General features: G+C 31.6%; 1 protein-coding gene across 1 annotated transcript in view; it reads right to left on the bottom strand.

The window, feature by feature from the left end:
- Positions 1-18,817, bottom strand: part of LOC121125974 (uncharacterized) — a 48,254-nt gene extending 29,437 nt beyond the window's left edge. The window contains exon 1 of the mRNA XM_040721247.2: positions 17,277-18,817. Coding sequence (XP_040577181.1) covers positions 17,277-18,477 — 1,201 coding nt within the window. The 5' untranslated portion in view covers positions 18,478-18,817. The remainder of the gene's footprint in view (positions 1-17,276) is intronic.
- Positions 18,818-21,221: the final 2,404 nt, after the last annotated feature.

Raw genomic sequence — 21,221 nt, 5'->3', positions numbered from 1 at the left:
TGTATAACAGAAATGAGTGTGAGAAGCTTCTACATATTTCTTATTTTTAAAAAATAATAATAAAAAGGCCAAAATAATGCAATAATATCTCCTCCTCTCCATAATACCATCTAATCACATGTACAAATATGTATAAATGTATGTATTAGTGTTGGAATTCGCTCTGAACTCCGAGACTGGTCCGAGAGCATTATTATTTTTAGTGCAGCAAAACTAATTTGGTAAAGAAGTTCTTTATCTACCGGCCTCAAAGAACAATTCGCCTTTCAAAAAAACAAAAAAATGATCTTGAGCAATCTTAAAGATGAATTGTTGGAGACATCAGTTGTGCTATATTTGAAAAATTTGGTCTGAGCCTCTCCTATAGATTAATTGTTGATCAATGACTTCAATTGTGTTTCAAAATTAAGAACATCGACCTACAACAACGTCATATGATTTTAATATGTTAGATAAATCATATTTGTACAAATCTTTAATCATTTTATGAGAGAAAATGAGTCCACAATTTGAAAACAATTAAATACTTAGGATTTTCTTTATCAATGTTCGGAATATTGATTGGTTTAATTCGAATTAGCTCTTGTTAAGGCGCTATGAACAATTCTCAATAATTATTGAATAATAATTCCATAGTTGGGAGGAATTGGCCAACTACCCACTGATTTTGGCCTTCCGCCTATTTCGCGTCAGAGAAAAGTTGCGCAATACAAATTCTTGATCATTCACGTCAGTCATTTTTCATAATTTTGAACATCGATCTACAATGACGTCATACATATGAAGTTAAACGAGTTGCATAGATCATAATTGTACTACTCAATTATCAGGCGAATAGGGAAGAAAATCTGTTTATATATTGAGAGCAAAACAAATTGGTCTGAGATCGCGGTGAGGAACGAAATATTTGTCCAAATCGCTCAAGAAAGAATGGCTAAAGATCGAACCGGGAAAAAATCGGTCTTGGACTGAGTTTCAACACTAATAGGTGTATGTACATTCAATTACTACTGTCTATAAATAAAATATCTACATACTAAATCATTGATTAATATTATTTTATTTTCTGATAATAAATATATATACACATATGAGAAAAAGAAAACAGGTCTTATTCAATGCAACTTTGCCAATTATTAGGATCCAAATATTCTTATTCTTCCTCGTGTGTAATGATTCTAACCTCATTTTACTCTGGTTTCATCAAAACATCAATCCTTTCAAAAGATGATTAATAATAACCGTGTAACTTGTGGGAGGGTATTTAAAAAATATATATATATATATTTAGTGTGTCAACAGAGAAAGAATCTTGGACACAAATTAAGAAAAGGAGAAATCCCTAATCGTTTGGTTTAATGTACATATATTAAAGTCCCAAAGTTGTATTGTTTCAATTAATAGTCTAGAGTCACACTGTTCTCGGTGTGTTATAAACATATTTTATGGTTAATTTTATATATTTATTGATCTAAAATGAATTTTAATGAACTTTTATCCTTTTATGAGTATGTAAAAAGAACGTAACACATGGGCTGAAAAGTTCTAGGCTTAACAAAGAAAACATGTTGTATTTTGTTATGTTTTTTTTTTAAATTTACTACATAGAACAGAGTCCCAAAAACACTTTCCAAGGTAAAGGTATTTATCCCATCAAGAAACAATGTAAAATTAAAACACGAAATTAGAAACTAAAATAATTGAGAATCTTCATTTTGATTTATGAGACTTTAATGGATTTTCTCCTTAATTAATTATCCGATGAGGATAATAAAAAATAATGCCAAATGAACGATGAATCAATTAAAATTTATTATTATTCGCCTTTACCGTCAATAATGGTCCTGAATCGACCTCAGAAACGGGAGGAGATCTTCATGACCGTCTCCTTAGATTTATTCCTGAATTTCTCCCAGAACCCAAACATCAGCTCAGATTGTCTGTTGCAGGAGGATCTGTTGATGTGTCGATCAACTGCACCCCATACAAAGAAGTCCATGGGGTTGACATGAGTGAAAATGTACCGCAAATCTTCTGCCACACACTTCCTGATCAGCATTTCAGAATATTTGAGATCCCTGGCTTATGAGTCGCATCACTTTGGATGGCTCATCATCAATGATGAAATACGGATCCCTCTAGCAGTCAGAGCTCAGCACGCTTTGCTGTTGATTCATTATGCCCTCCAGTTCCTTCTCGACTCTCAAGAAAAAGGACTTGTTCAGGATTAAGAAGTTTGCAATCTAAACATTGTCTCGTCCGGCACGGACCAAACAAAAACATTTTTTTAACTTATTATTCGTATAACTAGAATAATTTAAGATACCCTATACTTTTAGCTATAGTTTAGAGCCTTTATCTGATTTAAGAGAGTTACTTTGATCCCAAATATGACCCCTTTCAAAAAAATCAGTCAATATATTATTCTGTTATTGTGACAATCAATTTTGGCTATTTTAAGTGCAACTTGGAACACACCCAAAGGATTAATAAGAATAGTTTGTTTATTTCAGTTGAGAGTAATTTATCATACAAGAATACAAATGTGGCCCACACTCAATTTGGGAAATAATCCTTCATGTTTACTTTTGTGTTGACGAGCTACGAAAGAAATGAGGGCTCTTTTCCTCTCCTCTAATTAAATACATTATTTATTTTCATTTAAAAACAAGTTTGATTATTATACTCTGCTTCTTTGATTATTATGGGTCTCTCTATCAAAGTGCTAGAGTCATTAATCACAACGATGAAATAATCACAATGAAGTATTATTATTTATTATTATCTTTTCAAGTAGGTAATCTATTAAAAAAAAACCTAAATGGATTCAAAGAGAAAATTATAAAACTCTGACAGGTTTATGAATGTACATATATTTTATTTAAATGTTGAGTATGTTACGATCTTGTACAAGTTGCAAATACAAAATAAAGGCTTTACATTATTTGGAATGAGGATACTCACTGTGGCAAGACTAGCAGATTTTCAGCTTTTTGACTTTTATTGCTGGAAAAAATATCATATAGCACCTAAAATTTTAGAACAAAATAGCAAAATAAAGACCACGTGATCAAAACTTGTACAAGACAGTGGTCGTGGTGTCAGGGTAAAATGGCAGAGGAAAGAGGGAAAAAGGAAATCCGAAAATATGGCAAGATACTTTTAAACTGATATAATATTATCACCAATATAATATACAGGGTTGATCCTATGTAGTTATATAGTTGTCACTTTTTATTATTTACAATCTGGAATGACATTGGTGCTAAATCATGGAGGACCACAAGACCTCTGATCTCTGAACAGAGATTGATTCTAAATTTTCTCAAGGCAAAGAAAAATTCGGGCAAAGTTTTGATCTTTTCAGATTAAAAAAATTGAGCGTTGACGCCAGAGTGAATAAGCAGAACAGTCGCTACATCACAACCAAACATCCAGACAATATCTCTGCTACAGTGAGACATGTCTTCAGAACAAAAAGTCCAGTGGCCAGAAGAGGCAAAGTCTGCCCCCCCCCATTTTGATGAGAGGAAGGAGTGGCTCAATGCAGATGATTACCTCGAACTTCTGGATAGGAAAGTGCTACCTTGGGCCAGAGAAAAGTTAGGGGACAACTTGGTTCTCACTCAAACGACAGGGAATTTTCTATTTGGTGAATCATACCGACGACTCCAGGACAAGATAGACAGATTTTGACAAAACACGCAACCAATCATATTATATGACATCACTATTAAAAAGCGTGGTGGAAGTCGAACATTAGTCGTACATGCGTTATGGTAAAACCTTTTATTTCTATTAACCTTGATCCACACTCAATGCTGAGAAAAATCATTATAGGTTGCTTTGGTGTTAAATGCCACATAATACTGTGGGTTTCAAATGAAACAAGACTTCCCCTGATTTTTGTGCAATATTATTGAGACTTAAAAAAATTCAACATGTGGAGTAAGTGGAGATACCCAAGAATTTTAGCTATAGTTTTGCAGCCATTTTATTGTTTAAGTACTCATTCTCACTTCAAGTAATATTTTTTTAGCAAAATTGTCACAATAACCTCTAAACACGATGAACCCCCAATATACGTACAAACATTGAAAAATATTTCCCAAATAAAGGAATTTTTGAAAAATTCAATTCTCGCGTTTTTTGGTCTAAAATTTGAAATAAAAAGGTATTTTATAGTTATGTTTTATGAAGCCGTTTTTCATGAAATTTGATTTAATAAGTTAATTGGTTTAATAGCCAATTAAAATATTTCAAGTAGCAATGCGGCTCATCATATTTAAAGTTTGGACATTCCAGGTTTAGTAACTTCATTTGATTTAAATGACTTATATATATGACATTTTCAAATAAAATCCATACATTTCTCATTCTTTAATCGAGACGATGGATTTTGGCAACTTTAAGTGGCATTTGCTAACAATCAAAGGGCTAATTAGAATCATTTGTAAATATAAATTGAGTATGAGTTGTTGAAGAATGCTAATGTAATCCCCACTCAATGTAGAGAAAAATCCTTTTAGGTTGCTTTTGTGTTGACGAGTCACAAATGACTGGGTTTCAAAAGAAAGAAGACTTCTCCTTTTTTTTTTTGTAAGTACAATATAATCGAGACTTTAAAAAAACAAGGATTATTTTCATTTCATGTATGTAGCATGTAACTAAGGAAAGAAGAATTTCCCTAGTTACTCTTGAGAAAAACAGTGTACAACATATAAATACACTACTCTAGTCATAAAATGAATTAATCACTAGATAATTCATAGGCACGAACAATTATTGAATTTTTTCTTTCTTCTAAATGTATGTAAGCTGAGCGGAGGAGGATTCTTTAAATAAATCATAACTCATCTCATTAAAGCGGAAACAAGGAAATGTCAAATGGGTGAGAAGAGATTCTTCGTGTAATAATTATATATATGTATATACAGGGGTTCCCCGCTTATCGCGGTTTTTGGGAACAAGAAAAATCAGCGATACAAGAAATCCGTCTTGTACATTTTTAGTACTAAATCCGTAAATTGGGAAATTTATTTTACTAAGTCCACTTTTTACTATTTTTTCTTGGTTCTTTTTTAGTATGCCAAGGACAATACAAACGTTTTATAGTAATGTATACCAGATAATATATTAGTAAAATAATTGTAAATTTAATCTTAATTGGCTAGTAGTATTTCCTTGATTTGTAATACAGTCATTTCAATACTATAAAATTTAAATAGTCAGAACTTATCCATTATTTATTCGGCAACATTTTTGAATGCAAGTTTGTAATGAATTAACCAAAAGTTTTAAGTCTAAGTAACAAATCAAATATTTACAGGACACTCCCCCAAAAAAAAAAAAAAAAAAATTATACATTTTTATTATATGAATTTATATGTAGACAATGGCGTTCACATAGGGTGGGCTGGATTTAAAGGCCCAAATTATGGAATCTTAGCTTTTATCCCAAAAAAAAAAAAAAAAAAAAAATTGGTGAATAGCTATGGATTTTTGAATTTTCTTCGCCAAAAATTTAATATTAAATTGAATTTTTGAAATTTTTTTATTAGTAGCTACGGATTGTGAAATTATTCAGCATAAAATTTTATATTTAAAATTTTTAGTGAATAGATATGGATTTTTTAATTTAAATCAAATAAAATATTAGATTGAATATTTGAAACTAATTTCCAAAAATTTAATTTTTTCAATAACAATGGATTTTGAAATTATTTTCCAAAAATTTTAATATTGGAAATTTTTTTCTACAAATTTAATATTTGAGTTTCATTTTTGGAACTTTTTTCCAAAAAATTTATATTAGAAAATTTCATTTCATTGAATAACTATAGATTTTTGAAATTAAAAAATACAAAAAACTATAGATTTTGAAATTAAAAAATACAAAAAACTATAGATTTTGAAATTATTTACCAAAAAAATTAATATTTGCAATTTTTTGTGAATGGATTTTTGAATTTAAAAAAAAAAAATATTAGATTGAATTTTGAAATTATTTTCCAAAAATTGGATTTTTTTTTAACAATGGATTTTGAGATTTTTTTCTTCTAAAAATATAATTTTCTGTGAATGGCTATAGATTTTTGATTTTTTTTTCAAAACATTTTAATTTAATATATATACATCCTGCGGATGCTCCTGCTATAGTAAGAACGAACTCATCAACAACTTAAAAAATTCTTGTTTACCTCATTATTGAGTTTTAATAATGTGACTAATGTATATTATAAAAAAGCAATATAAAAAGAAAAAATACAGCACTATCCATGGAGTCAGAATAATTCCAAACACGGCGTTATGTGAAATCCGCGGTATTTGAAACCGCGTTATGCGGGGACCTCCTGTATATTGCATATAAATGTATAAATGCACATGTTACTAATTAAAGAATGAAAAATAAAAGATTTTTTTATAGAGAAGAAGTTTACTCCGAACTTGAAATTCGATACACTTCACTTACAGAAGGAAAACAAATATATATAAATTTAAAAAAAGTCAGAATGTGTGTTGTTTAAGTACACATAATAATAAAGTTAAGTAACGTAACTACCTCAAGCAACCAAAGAAGTTGTTTGTACAAATGTACATAACATTAGTGTTGTCTCAGTCCTGATTTATTCGGTTTAGTCCAGTCTTAGCAAGGGCGTACGCAGGGAGTGGGCTGGAGGGACCGTAGCACCTACCGATTACGATTTCTATGCTTCTTACTGTATCATTTAACTTTTGAAATTTTTTTCCAAGAGATTTACTTTTTCAAGAAACTTTTTACAAAAATTTACATTCCAAATTTAAAAAAAAAAAAAAAAATCAAATTTGTGGGGGAAAATTTTATTTTTCAATTTAAAAATTTAATTTAATTTTTTCAAAAAATTTTTAGAAATGTTTAATTTTTCAAAAAAAATTAAGTAAAATTTAACTTTTCCAATACATGTAATTTTTGGAGATTTACCAAAAAACTTCAAACCAACCATATAAAAAATAATAATAATAATATATATAATCCTGCGGACACCCCTGCTCAGACCCGGACCTATAACTCCTTGGGACCGGTCCATTATACTTTCAGTCCCTTAGACTATCAGTACTAAAACTTTTTTTTTAAAGAAAAAAAGTTGAGTGACGTCTTCAAGGACCGAGCTTTATAAGTTCGGAGACTAAACTGGACGGGACTGAGACTGAACTGATTGGGAATGCAGGCAGTCTTCAATAAAGAGTGACATAACACTACATACAATGTACGAATTTTTAATTTCGGTTCGCTCTCAAGTGATTTTTTATCGACACATTTCGGTCCATACCCAGATCTTAGACCATATGTAGCCCGAAATTTAATCGTTTTTAAATCGTAAACAGATTTTTGAGCATCAATTTTATCCCCATCCCACCTGTATTGTACAAATATTAGTGTTGGATAGGTCAAAAAAGACTGTGGTCTAAGAGTCCGGTAGTAATAAAATTTGTTAGTCCTAGGACCGGTCCTTATCGGGCGTTTATGGAAACTAAAAGAGCTAAAATGACTTAATTACTAATTAGAATTTTTCTAAAAACCAATTTTTTGATTAATAATTGCCTATAAAACAAAAAAAATACCTTAAAGTTCTATGAATTATTCTCCCTGAACATTGGTATGTATTTTAGCACTCTTTTTTTAATAAGATTATAAGGTATAGAGAAAAGAAAAAGAGACAAAGGATTTTCCTTAACAATATGAAATTTGAGCAAATGACAGTTCAACTTGAATATTTTTTGTACTTAAAAAAAAGTGTGCAAAGATAGTTTTACTGTCTTTATTGTTTTTCTGCTTAAAATTAAGCGGAAGGGTTCAGAATTAATTTTAATTTCGTAATGTCCCGGGTAACGCCGGGCAAACCTACTATAGTATAATAGAAGGTATAATTTTGCATAGATAGAAGTCCTGTTAGTATTTTATTTTATATTTCGACTTAAAATTTTGGTTATTACTTATTATATAACTTACAATAAAAAGGCTGCTGAATAAATATTATTTAAATTTTTACAGTAGTACTTGATCTATTTGATTAAAAATCAATTAAACACCCGATTAAGATCAAATTTTATAAGTAACTTGTCTGGTAGACATTGTTTTACATAATTTATGATGATTAAAATGTTTTTATTGTCCTAAGTTTACTATAAAAGAAAGCAAAAATATTAAAAAGTGGATTTGGAAAAAAAAAATCTCTCCCATTTCACGGGTTTTATTACTAAAAAAAAAAGTCCCCGTACGACGCGGACTCTTCTTGTTCCCAAAAACAGACTAAGCGTATTAAACTACATTTCCTTAAGCATAGGAACACAATTTCTTGTTAAACCCTCGTCGCATATATGTATATATTGGCCATCCTATTATTTTATGAATAAAATTTGGCTATCTTATAAATATATATAGCTACGCTTTTAATAAAATATTACGATGAAATACTATAATCAGTGTTGAAAATCCAGTGTAGAATGGATATGTAAAAAAAGAAGAAACCGAAAATCAACATGGTAACCCTGGCAATTTAAATAATGTTTTGGAGGAGAGAAAGAATTATGTTCATGACGTTTAATTAGATCAGCTACAATTAGCTGTGACAAGGAAGGAAGGAGAAAAGGATATGAACTAGGACATTTACTAAAATTACTCCGATGTCGATTCCCAATTCAGCTCTGAGCCAAACAAGGACTGTCAATTATAACTACGCAACAAATTATATTCCGTCTTTTAAGAGCATACACGAATGTTCAATCTGGTTTTGAATATAATTGAGTCTATCTAGGAAATAAAAGTTAACTACTATGAAATTCAATAATAATGGCAACCGCTAAGGAAAAGAAAATTAATTCCTCAGATTACCAATTCCAAAAAAGTGGGGCAGCTTAAAAATACACTGGATTTTATATCACTAACTATAGTACAGTTGGTGGAGTGACTCAGTTGGATAAATACTAAATGATGGAGGCCCAGTTTTCTGTTTGTTTGTTTCTTGAAAAAAGCTCGTGTGATACAATGAAGTGAATGACGTGCGATGGGTCCACTTAAAATCATAGCGGACTAGGCCTTTCAGGCCAAACCCCAACACTAGTATGTATGTATGCACATAGGTAAACTTTAATTACTTTATTTGAGTAATAAATCAATGATTAACTTTACTTTTTTTTTCATTTTTTCTTCGCCAAAAATAATCATCCCATGTAGTTTTTAATTAGCAAAAACTACTGAACAAGATTAACAAATTAAGTTACAAACACAGACACACACAACTATGTGCATAGAACATACACACTTTGCATACGTAATGAAAAGAGGCAGGAGGAGATACTCCACACCACCAAAATTGATTATTTGGTACTTTTCCCGGCAAAACAGACACATATTGACTTTGTTATAAGAAGAAGAGGAAGAAAATAAAATAAGGTGAACAAATAGAGTAATAATATGTGGCCCATCAAAACAAAGAACAAGCTAGAATTATGTTGATCAAACTGGAGTCTAAATTACATTTAACTTCTTCCAAGGCCGTCCACAGGTTTATATAATGCAGGGGAGGGGAAGGGGCATGGTTATTTGGAATTTTTTTGGAAAAAAAATTCAAAAAATAAATTTTTTGGAAAAAAAAATTCACAAATTTACAGCTGTTTTTTTCATTAAAAAAATTGAAATATTAATAAAATAATAAATAGTAATTAATAATAATAAGTTATAATTATATATATATTTTAATTTATATATATTACATCTTCTATTTAAAAAAATCAAAAATTCACAGCTGTTCACACAAAAAATAATTCTTTCAAAATTAAATTACAAGTATTATTATTTTTTTTTTTTTTTCAAAAATCCATAACTATTCACAAAAAATTTCAAAAATTCACAGCTGTTCAGAAAAAAATTAATTTTTTCGAAATTAATTTTTCAAATATTATTTTTTTTATTTCAAAAAAATGTAATAAAAGTAATAATATGGCCCATCAACACAAAAAACAAGCTAGAATTATGTTGATCAAAATGGAAGAGTTTTTTGTTTTTTTTTGGAAATTTGTATATGGTGAGGGGGAGGGGCTGCATTCGGGTGCCCTTGTTTCAAGATATGAGGTCAATTTTCTCATTCAGTTCAATATTGTTTTTATGTGGACACATCACCTTTTGGATGTTTGAGGAAAGGGCCTTTTGCAATTGTCAATGGTTTCTCCTATCAATTAAAGATATTTAGAAGGACAAATTAGCATCGGGTCCATCTCCTACCAATTTCCCGTCCGTCAAAACAAAAACACGCTAGAATGTGGATTACATTTATAATTTTAAGCAAATTATCGTCAATTTCTATCAACAAATTATTATTATTAAATTGTTGTAGGTGCCGCAAAATTGCACTAAAAGTAGCCAAAATTGATCAGCACAATAAAGAATGAGAGATTGACATTTTTTATGGTTGAAAGGGGCAATATCTGGGTCACTATATGGATTTTTAATCATTTAAAGGTTCTTAACTTTACCTAAAATCATTACAAATCTGAATGTATCCCAGTAATTTGTATAATAAACCTATAATTGACTCAAATATTTCCTTTTATTTTTCTCAAAATTGAGTGTGGATTACGTTTATATTCTTCCACGAATATTATCGGCAATTTTTACTAACAAATTATTCTGATAATGCCTCGCAAATTGCAATTGAAGTAGCCAAAATGGATCGTCACAATAAAAGAATGATAAAATGGCATATTGTATTTGACCATATCGGGGCCAATATAACTCTGTTGGATCAAATAAAGATTATGAACTATATAAACTATTCTTAATTAACTCTATTCATCCCAGAAATTTGAATAATACGCCAATGATCGACTAAAATTCGTCTCTAAAATATAACACTTTGGATGTGCCGCTGAAATTGAAGTTCAAAACGGAAGAACGAGAAATGATTTTATTATTGAAGTGGTCAATATAAGTATCATTTATTCAAATGAAGACTCTTAACTATGTATAGCTAACCTTCTTGAATATCTCAACTCATCCCACAAACTTGAATAATAAGCCTATAATTGAATAAAAGATTTGATAAAATATTAACCCTTTGGATGTGTCGCAAATTGTACTTCATGAAAACAAAATACATCGTCAGAATAAAATAATAGGAAACTGATAGGTTTTATTTCATAGCCTGCATCGGAGCCATATTCAGTTTGAGATATCAAATAAAAATTATTAACTATAGTGACCACTCTTGATTAACTCTGCTAATCCCAGAAATTGAATACAAAGCCTCTCATTGACTCAAATATGTGTCATTATCAGAGATGTTCAAAAAGCTAGAATAAAAGAGAACCCGGATTTTTCAAGTAGTTACCTGATTCTTCCTAGCTTAATATATGTTTTTATTTACCTAATCATTATTTTTTATCATCAGCTCTACGCAGTCACAAAGTCAATGGAGTTCAAAAGTAAATAAACGTTGCCAAATATTAAGGAATAACTTATGAGAAAGGATTTTTCGCCTTAGATGATACTATAGGTATATAATCCGGAGCTTGAGGACTTGACTTGACCTGAACATTCAAACGTTGGCCTCAAATACAGGTCAGAGTATTGGATCTTTACTCTTTTCTTTATTTATATTTAGTATTTACTATTAAGAATGAGTAATTAATAATTATTTATGGAATATGAAGAGGATCTAGATGAAGATGCAAAATAACTAATTAGACTTATGAATATAGGTAGAAAGAGTATAGTACAAATTTCACCATTAAGAGGTTTTATATGCCATGAATGGATAACATTATCGTTCTTGATTTATTGATTGCATCACCGTTTTCATCCATACCATTGAGTAATCAATCGTTTCGATCATCAGAATTAAGAACCAAAAGTTTTAGTTGGAGATATCAGTGTTGTTATTTTCGAAGTAATTAGGACAAGAGTGTTGCTATTCTGTTCAGACAATGAGTGAGACAAGTGACCTATGCAATATCATCGTAAAATGTTGCTCAAGTTTTTTGATTGCTTTTATAAAATAAGCTGCATCATCGAAAACCTTTAGTCTCTCCCCACAGACACCGGATCCCAAACCGTTGTTGAGACTTTTTACTTAATAAGTGTTATTTTTCTATTTTCAGCCTTCTTAACATCTTCCGAATCTATTAAATAAGACTAACCTACCAACACTGCGGTAATGGATCGTAGTTTCGTCTGAGACAAGAATATTATCATTTCCTACAAGTTCTTTCTTAATCTATGACAACAATAATTTACTGTGGGACTCCATTGACAATGTGATGGCGTAACGAGAAGGAATGGCATTGCCAGTACTAAGTTCCATGAATCTAACAATATTTGGATTACTATCAATATGGAGTGGGGCATTGCAGGAGACTTATGTACATCTTGTTAATATTCGACATAACATTAGAAGCAGGACTTGATTCAATTATATTCTTTGAATAAAGCTTCAAATTATTATCGTGAATAGGACTTTCATCATGCTGTTGAAATTCGAATTTTCTAAAAGCTTGGCTCCATAAATCAAAAAGACAACATGACAAAATTCTGGAAGCCTTGCTATAAATCTAGACTTTTTCTCCTTCAATTTCGGCAAAAAAGGAATTAATAGTAATATTTACGTATAACAATTATATAATAAAATTGAAGGTTATTTAATGTTAAAAAATTAAATATAAATGTTATATTCATTTGTTCTTGTTACATGCATAATACCTTGTTTAAAGCATGTTCAAATTGTTTATAGAAAAAGTAAGTAATATTAGAATTGTAGGTAAAGTTAGTCTTAGAATGAATACATTTAAAAAAATGAATTACCTGTAATATACGTATTATATTTTATAAACATGGAATATTTCTTTTCATATTATCTTATAATAAGGATAACTACAAGCTCTAAAATTAACTTTATTTTTTATATTTAAATTCCGCATCATTTTATTTTATTTTTAATCAAACTTCGGAAATTTCCATCACAATTTAAACAATTTGAATTGTCTTTTTTTTATGATGATGACCAAGGAATTTTTATATGACGTCCTACATTACATAGAATGCGATTTATGGGAATGACAATTATGGAATTAAAAGGCTAAAATGATTTCAATATTTAGAGAACAGGACAATTTAATATTGTAATATCAAAGATCCATATCATCAACTCTTCCCATGCCTTTATTGAGAAAATAGCCATTTTAGGACACGTATGATCCAGGACTGGATAATTTTTTTCAATTTTGAAAATTTGGTAAGTCATTCAAACTTGATAAAAACTGAGTAAGATAATGGATTAATATTGTAAGCATTCTTGGCTATACAACATTGGTTGGGAAGTTATGATTATGGTTATGATAAAAAGTCTTTGTTAGACCTAGATTAAACCTAGTTTAGGATCGACTTCGAAGTATGTGTTTACTTAGTTTCCAACCCTCTCAGCGCTACTCACAGCTAATCTAATAAATGTTCCTGACAGTTGGGCTGCTTTTCTCCAAAACATTCTTGAATTTGTCAAGGTTACCCCGTTAATTTTCGGGGGTTTTTTGTTGTTTAGTATACCAGTGTATAGCATTTTGAACTTCTTTGGTCATTATAAATTATATTAGTCATGTGTGTTTTTCAGCTGGCCCGTAAAATTGTAATATGTAGTATACAGAAGGAATATTCTTTTTCTTAGCAGTTGTCGTTATTATTTAGTTCCTGAGTAGTTCTTTTCCTAAATAGCTTCATTTATGTTCAAACCCTGTTTGAACGTCCGTCTGTGCTCATAAACGACGGAGCATAACCGTGAGGATTTGGCGCGGAGTTATAATTGTAAGTCTTTGTTAGACTTTGTTAGGAGTAGAATTGAGGATCGACATCGGAGTAATTCTCGAAAAAATGCCTTATTTATATCCTTTTCTCCTTCCTTTGATGAACATTATTCTTTTTCTCCTCCAAAACATTCTTAAAATTGTCAGGGTTATCCCATGTTGATTTTCAGTTTCTTTGTTTTCAACATGTTCATTCTACACTGGATTTTCATCAGGCATTATGTATATATAGCATTGTGTTTGTCTTATTTAGAACTGAAAACTGGAGTCCTGTCTTGCACATCAGTCCTAAGACTTAACTATATTTCTTCTTTTATAAATGATTTTTAGTAATGACAGTCTTAAGGGCATGTCCTAAGACTGGACCAAATAAATAAGGACTATGTATATATCAAGTAAAATTAATAGGATTTGCTTCCTTTCCTTGATTTTTGTCTCCAATATTGTTTTAATGTTGAGGCACCACACTTTGAGTAATAGTATTCATTTAAACGCATTTGTGTATGTAGGATCTGTGTGTTCTTAATGATCTCATCCTCAAATATCCAAGTCCGTAAAGTGCCTACGTAATATGATATGAATAATATATTTCCTTATTTTGCTGACTTAGAAAACTGTATGAATCAATGTATTGTTCGTAACTCGATGTATTGTATGTACCTAGTTAGGTATTGTACATACTACACAGTATGAAGATGTAAAAACTTTAGAAATGATATTTAATATCAATTCCTCAAATATTTCAAATTCCTAATGCAAGCAATTAATAATCATTATTTGATCATGATGATATGATGTTATTCAGACACAAATGAATGGACGAAACAATAAGTAAATAGTAAAAGAAAATTGGGGTAATAAGAAATACCCTAATATACGGCGCTAGATACCTTCACCCTTAACTATTTTGGTTCAAGGATATTTTGCCCCAATATACATAAGGTGTTAGAGTTAGAATTATGGACTTGACTCTTAATCAATCTGGGAATATTTTAAAATACTAGTTTGCGATATTAAAAGTAGGGACTCTCACATTTAAAAATAATCAACGAGCATGGAGGCGACAAAGCAAAGAGCCTAAGAGAGTGTTGAGGAGACCATGGAGGACTTAGGGTGCTCCCGGAGGCTTGTTTACAAGGTTAAAAGCATGGTGGCTTCATGTCAGAGCCTTGAGAGGTCCTCTGGCAACGGTAGACGCAGGAAAATCAGGATCATGAAGGATGTGGATACCGCGATAACCAGAAGTCCGGCCAAGTCGATGAGTAGTGATGAAAATCGTAAGTATAATGGGCCTGTTAAAAAAAACAGAAAACCAACATGGGAAAACCTGACAATTGGGATAATGTTTTGTAATAGAGATCGAATAACGTTCCTGACATTTAAATAGATCAGCTACAATTAGCTGTGACAAGGGAGGAAGGAGAAAAGAATATAAACTAGGACATTTACTAGAATTACTCCGATGTCGATTCCCAATTCAGCTCTGAGCCCAACAAGGACTGTCAATTATAACTACGCAACAAATCCATAAGATTACTCTCAATCTTTTATGAGCACACACTAATTTTCAATCCGTTTTTGAATAGAATTGAATCAATTTAGGAAAGGATATTCACTACTCAGGGATTAAATAATAATGACAACTCCGAGGGAAAAGAAAATTCATTCTTCAGATTACCAATTCCAAAATAATGGGCCAGCTATAAAAATCATAGGATTTACATCACTATCGATGAGGGATCATGCCAAGGATCTGCTATTGTACTGTAAAGAGCTATCGGTGAAGGCCTCTTAGTATGTTGACATGTATGAGAAACAAATGCCAACCAGGTCAAGGGAGGCCATAAATGGTTGACTTGGTTAAAGTATTATGTGTTAACTGACCACCCTCCTCCCCAGACTGTTCATCCTCGACAATTCAATTCAGGTCGTACTCGAGAAAGAGAGCCTGTGCTACTCCTACACGAAATTTGGATTACCTCAAGACCTCCGTCGAGCATTAGTGGGGGCCCATGTCTGAAGTATTCACCAAGAAGTGATGCAGGGCCTTAAGACACAGGTTGGAGGACATTGTAACAGCCAAAGGGAATCGTTTAGAAGAATAGATATATATATTAATTAAGAAATTTGTGATAAAGCCTCAATGGTGTACTCCTTTTCATTCTTACAAAAATTTAACCTATTTGTTCGTTATCAAAGAGTCCACGATTCTACCTCGCACACTGTATATGTAAATAAGCGTTTATTATTTTGTTTATTTTTGGTAATGTAAAACGCATTTAAATGCTGTTTTCTATTGGAAAATTATATTTATATCACAAAATTCCAATGCGTACATATATCGAAGTAAATTAGAAACAGAGACAAAATAGGTAATAAAATTAGTATAATAATGATTCGAATGTGCTAATCAGTTCTACATTAATTATCATTAGAAATGATGGATTATTCACATAGAAAAGGACTCATGGATTGACAAACAGACATAATATGTGACAAGAGCAAAATTCTAAGAGAAGACAACAATTTAATGCGTTTTATAGTAATAAATATTACATATTTTCAAATAAAATTTCAAAGGGAAAATCAAATTCAAACAAAAATAAAACATAACGACTATAAACCTCGTTGTATTTATTATCTTTTATAGGAAACATCCTTGGTACCGGGCCCCTAATTTACACTTTAATCTAGTTACATTGTTATAACACAATATGACAATAAATGACATGATCTCCCAGCTATATTGCATTCAAGCCAATTGTGACACCCAATAACGAAGAAGGTATGTATTTATTATTTTGACCTTTGAGTACATAGATTGTTTAATTACACTCTATTAGTGGATTAAATTTGTTGTGCAAACAAAGATAAAATAGTAAACATAGAATACAATGAGGATAATTATATACGCATTAGTTTTCGAAGATGATAATTTTTTTACTAATATAATAAAATATATGAAATGGCTCTTTGGGGGAATATTTTGATGAGGCTTCCAAATCTACAATTTTTAGAGCAGGCGAAACTATGAGTATATATTTGTTAAACTTTGCCAAGTAGGAGGTGCAGCCTATATGAGGCCTAACAAACAAAACTTGGTGTCCACCTTATATGTCCACCTTATATATGATGTCTAAGTCATTTAATCAATCATATAATACTATTTATGCACTATTAGCTAATTAGTAGCAAACTAAAAACAATAAACCAATTTAGTTTCATTTATATTAATGGGGTAACATGGGCCAATCGCAGGTTTTCTAATTAAGTATCTAACTTCAAATATTTATTGTGAGTTTGATTTAAGTGCTAAGATTGTTTAGGGTACATATACATTAAAAGTTCTAGCTATATGATAATAATATATGAAAAAGTATAGGTGATATGGAATAAGCGTCTCATATCTTCCCAATTAGTACTAAATATTAAGTAGATAGAGCACATACCTGGTTTGAAATGATGATTCCTCTCAGAGAGACTATCCTCCTCTGTGGTGTGATCGAACCAGAAGCCACCGTCCGTTTCTGATGAGACTGTAGAGAGAGGAGTCGTACCCTCCTCCTCGACCCCTTTCTCATCCCTCCGAATACAGAGGGTGGAATGAGCTGCATCATACTCTTGGAGAACCGTGTTTTCAGCTCGAGCAGCGCTCATATCCACCGTCCGAAATCTCAATGAGTAAATTGTACAGGGTGATAGATTATTGAGAAGGATGCGTTTAGGAGTTCCACTTTCAGAGAGGGTTCGCGTGACGCAAGTCTCTTCTTCGAAGGATTGTAGAATCTCCTCTCCGTAGCCACTACCACTTCCCTCATTCGCTTCATGTGCTGTTGTACAATAAGTAATCTCTGTCGTGAGTTCAGAGCGAGATGAAGGGCAATCCCCTGTGGTAGTAGTCACAGTCATGGTACGATGTCCAGGGATAACGAGGATTTTGGGCGGGGAGGGTTTTGTGGAGAAGCGCGTACTCCATATGGGAGACTCTTGCGCATCTTCCAATACGATTTCGTATGGAGTGCAGGGCTTGAGTCCACTTATACGTTCAATGCGCTTCGTTTGTACAGGTTCATGGGATGAGGAAAGAGCTAGAAGCTTCACTCTTTTGGGAAGGGGACAATGAAATGTGGGCCAGATGAGTGAGAAAGAGTTGTCACTTGCATCCTTCACTCTTGCACCAAGGTAGGCGATAGGCCAAAGTCTGAGGGGCTGTGAGTAGTAGAGGGATCCGTCAACGGAGCTTGAGACGGTGAGTTGAGTTGAGTATACTTTGCAGTCTCTTGATGGGAGGTTAAAAGATCCCGTCCCGTTCTTGATGGGCTCAGATATCTCAGAGGTGTGATAGGAACTCTCTCGCTTTGAAATCTTCCTATAAGAAACGGCTCTCCTCTCCAGGAGATAAAATGATGCACAGTCTTTAATTAAGGAATGTATATGATCCCACGTAAAAGTGAATCGCACAGATTCTTCTTCCTTATCCTTCACGGGGCCAAGAGGAGTAAATCCCACAAACTCGGGACTATTGTGCTGAAGCACTGTTTTCAGGAGTCCATCACAGTTCTCACTTTGACAACTCCGTAGTATAATAAATAATCCCAGAAGGAGGAGTGCGGGTGAAGAACCCTCTTTCAGGCTCAAAAAGTCTCTCATAGTCTTAATAGTTAATCTTATTCCAAAAATAAATAGAATAATTTTGAAACACGAAATTTAATTTGTCTTCTTTTAAATAAAATAAATGTTACGAAGCAACCATTTCATTGACGTTTAGGAAATATCTTCTACATTATGTATACACTCTTGTTTGGTAGAAGGAAGAGTTGGAGGAGAAGATGAATCTCCACAAACGACCTTATTAACATGAACAGAGTTTACGGGGCTTTTACATATATATGTATACTATAACATAGATATAAAAAAATAGGTTCACGACACCATGTTATCAGTTCTTGACAGGAATCACAACTAAAATACAATAAGAAACGGTCAAGAAATTTTCAACGTTTTATTAAAGGAAAAAAAAGAAAAAAAAGGAGGGCGCATCCCTTCTCAGTCCTCCTTTTTTTTTTTTTTTTACAATAAGAGCGAACGTATCCTAAAAAAGGAGCGCTTTCTATGACGTCATAGTTCTCATAAGTACTCTTTTAAGTTTAATGTAACTACTATTACAATACATTTCTTAGAGAGAGCAGAGATAAGGGGAATATCAACAATATATGTACTTATGGAATCCTTCCGTGGGATTAGTGGGAAGGGGGATTCTAAGAATTTTTTTGACGATGAGGAACGCACCTCTATCTTCTCATGGATTCATCTGAATAATTAGTTACTCATCAAAATGAATGAATACTTTGTTATCAATTATTTTTTAATTATCTTTATCGATGTGAATCCTGGGATGGAGGCGCGTTCCTTCAATGATGAATAGTGGCAATGAATTCGTGATTATCCTTAAATGGATATAATAACAATTATACTTATGGATGGGGTGGGGCCTCTCCCACTCCTTAGATTAATAACTATGATCATAGATGAAAAACTACATATATTAATACATATAGAATGAGGACGATTAGGATATCTGATGGAAACAATGTTACAACAACGCTCATCTCCTTGTACGTAAATAAGAAAAAGAGAAGGAAATTGCACTCATTAAGTAGTAATACTCATTATCATTATTTATGATTATATAATGACTATTGAAGACTCTCTGGCTCAACAACTCTTCCTTGTAAGTAGTATATCTCCGACAATGAAGCCCTGAAGAATCAACACAACCAGGGGTGATACAACAAGGGCGTCTGCAGGGTCAAATAATCGGCTTAGACAATTTTGCCAAAGGATATTTGCTTTAATAATATGTACAAAAATGAGATTTATAGGTATTTTTTGGTTAAAATTGATATTCTTCTGGAATTTTTTAATCTAAATATGTAAATATATTACTGTTAAAGGCAATAAATGGTTGTTTTCTTTTGAGTAAAAATGATGTAATTATGTCCCATCATTTCAATTCATGCACCAACAAAATCTCACGATGTACTGAATTCGAACCAGAGACAGAGTATGTAATAAAATTAGTATAATAAGAAGAATAAAAATAAATAATCAGGGAAACGATTCAAATTGAAGAATTGCTAATCAATGCTTCGTTATTAATTACCATTCCCTTGATGGATTATTCATACTATAAAAGACGAAATTGACGAAAAAGCATAGTATTCTAGGATAAGTATAATTCCATCATTATTCCAAGAGACAAAAGACATTTAATGCATTTTATAGTATTAAATATTACATATTTTGATTTAGAAAATTAAGAGAGAACATCAATTTCAACCAAAAATAATCAATAATAGCGTATAAACCTCATTTATTTATATATTAAGGAGGAATATCCTTGAGGCAAAATGTGTTAAAGGGAAAATGTCCTAAGACAAAAAGTTTTAGGCAAATGATCTTTAAGAACAGAAATCTTTTAGAAAATGGACCCCCATTTCGAACCATATGTACCATTTGCTTACACTTTTTCAAAATAAGTGAATCAAGATAGGAGGGGTATTGTACATGGATCCAAAGTACACAGGTACGATATAAGTAAACTCGTATTATCCAAAATTATGCAAGACCCGAACTAGCTTTGATTACTCGAATTTTTACGGATCTTTAAAAAAGATACGAGGGATTTTCTGGATATTTAAAAACTTATAGTATTGTTTTATAAAGATAGGTCTGATCTTAATTCCAAAGTGTCCGTGTACAGTATAAGTAAACTTGTATGATTGAGAAAGATGCAATATCTGAATTAATATTTGAATTTTTCTGGATCTCAAAAAAGATCATATGGATTTTTTCTATCTCTAATCACTTATAGTATTGTTTATTATAGATAGGAAGGATCTTGGATCTGGTTATAAAGTACCCAGTGACGTTATAAGTAAATTCTATTATACTTAAAGGTCTGATACCTAAACTGGGTTCTTGTAATCCTACTCTTATTGATCTTAAAAAATATGAAAAGGATTTTCCAGATCTTAAATGCTTATTGAGAATTTCCTCTGAAGTAATTGAGGGAGAGACCATTTTGGATTTCAAACTGGATATTTTTACTACATAATATGGTCAGTCTTCTAAAAAATCTTCATTAAACTCTCCAAGGATTTCTTTTTTCGACCCAAGGTACGACTAAGTCCCTGGGACGGTCATCGCTATCACATGGGATGGGATAATTCTCGGATGATTGGCTCCTATTTCTTCATAGTCCTCCTTTTTTGTAGATATCAAATGGCTTTATAAATAAAAAACTTAAGATCTGCATTATTCACTACTTGATATCAATGATAAACCGTTATATTTGAATATAACCAAAGAAATATCCAATAACAATCTCTAAA

This window comes from Lepeophtheirus salmonis, chromosome 11 (genome assembly GCF_016086655.4).
Source record: "Lepeophtheirus salmonis chromosome 11, UVic_Lsal_1.4, whole genome shotgun sequence".
NCBI classification, from domain to species: Eukaryota; Metazoa; Arthropoda; class Copepoda; order Siphonostomatoida; family Caligidae; genus Lepeophtheirus; species Lepeophtheirus salmonis.
Note: the sequence above shows the minus strand (reverse complement) of the source record. Positions and strands in the feature narration are given on the sequence as shown.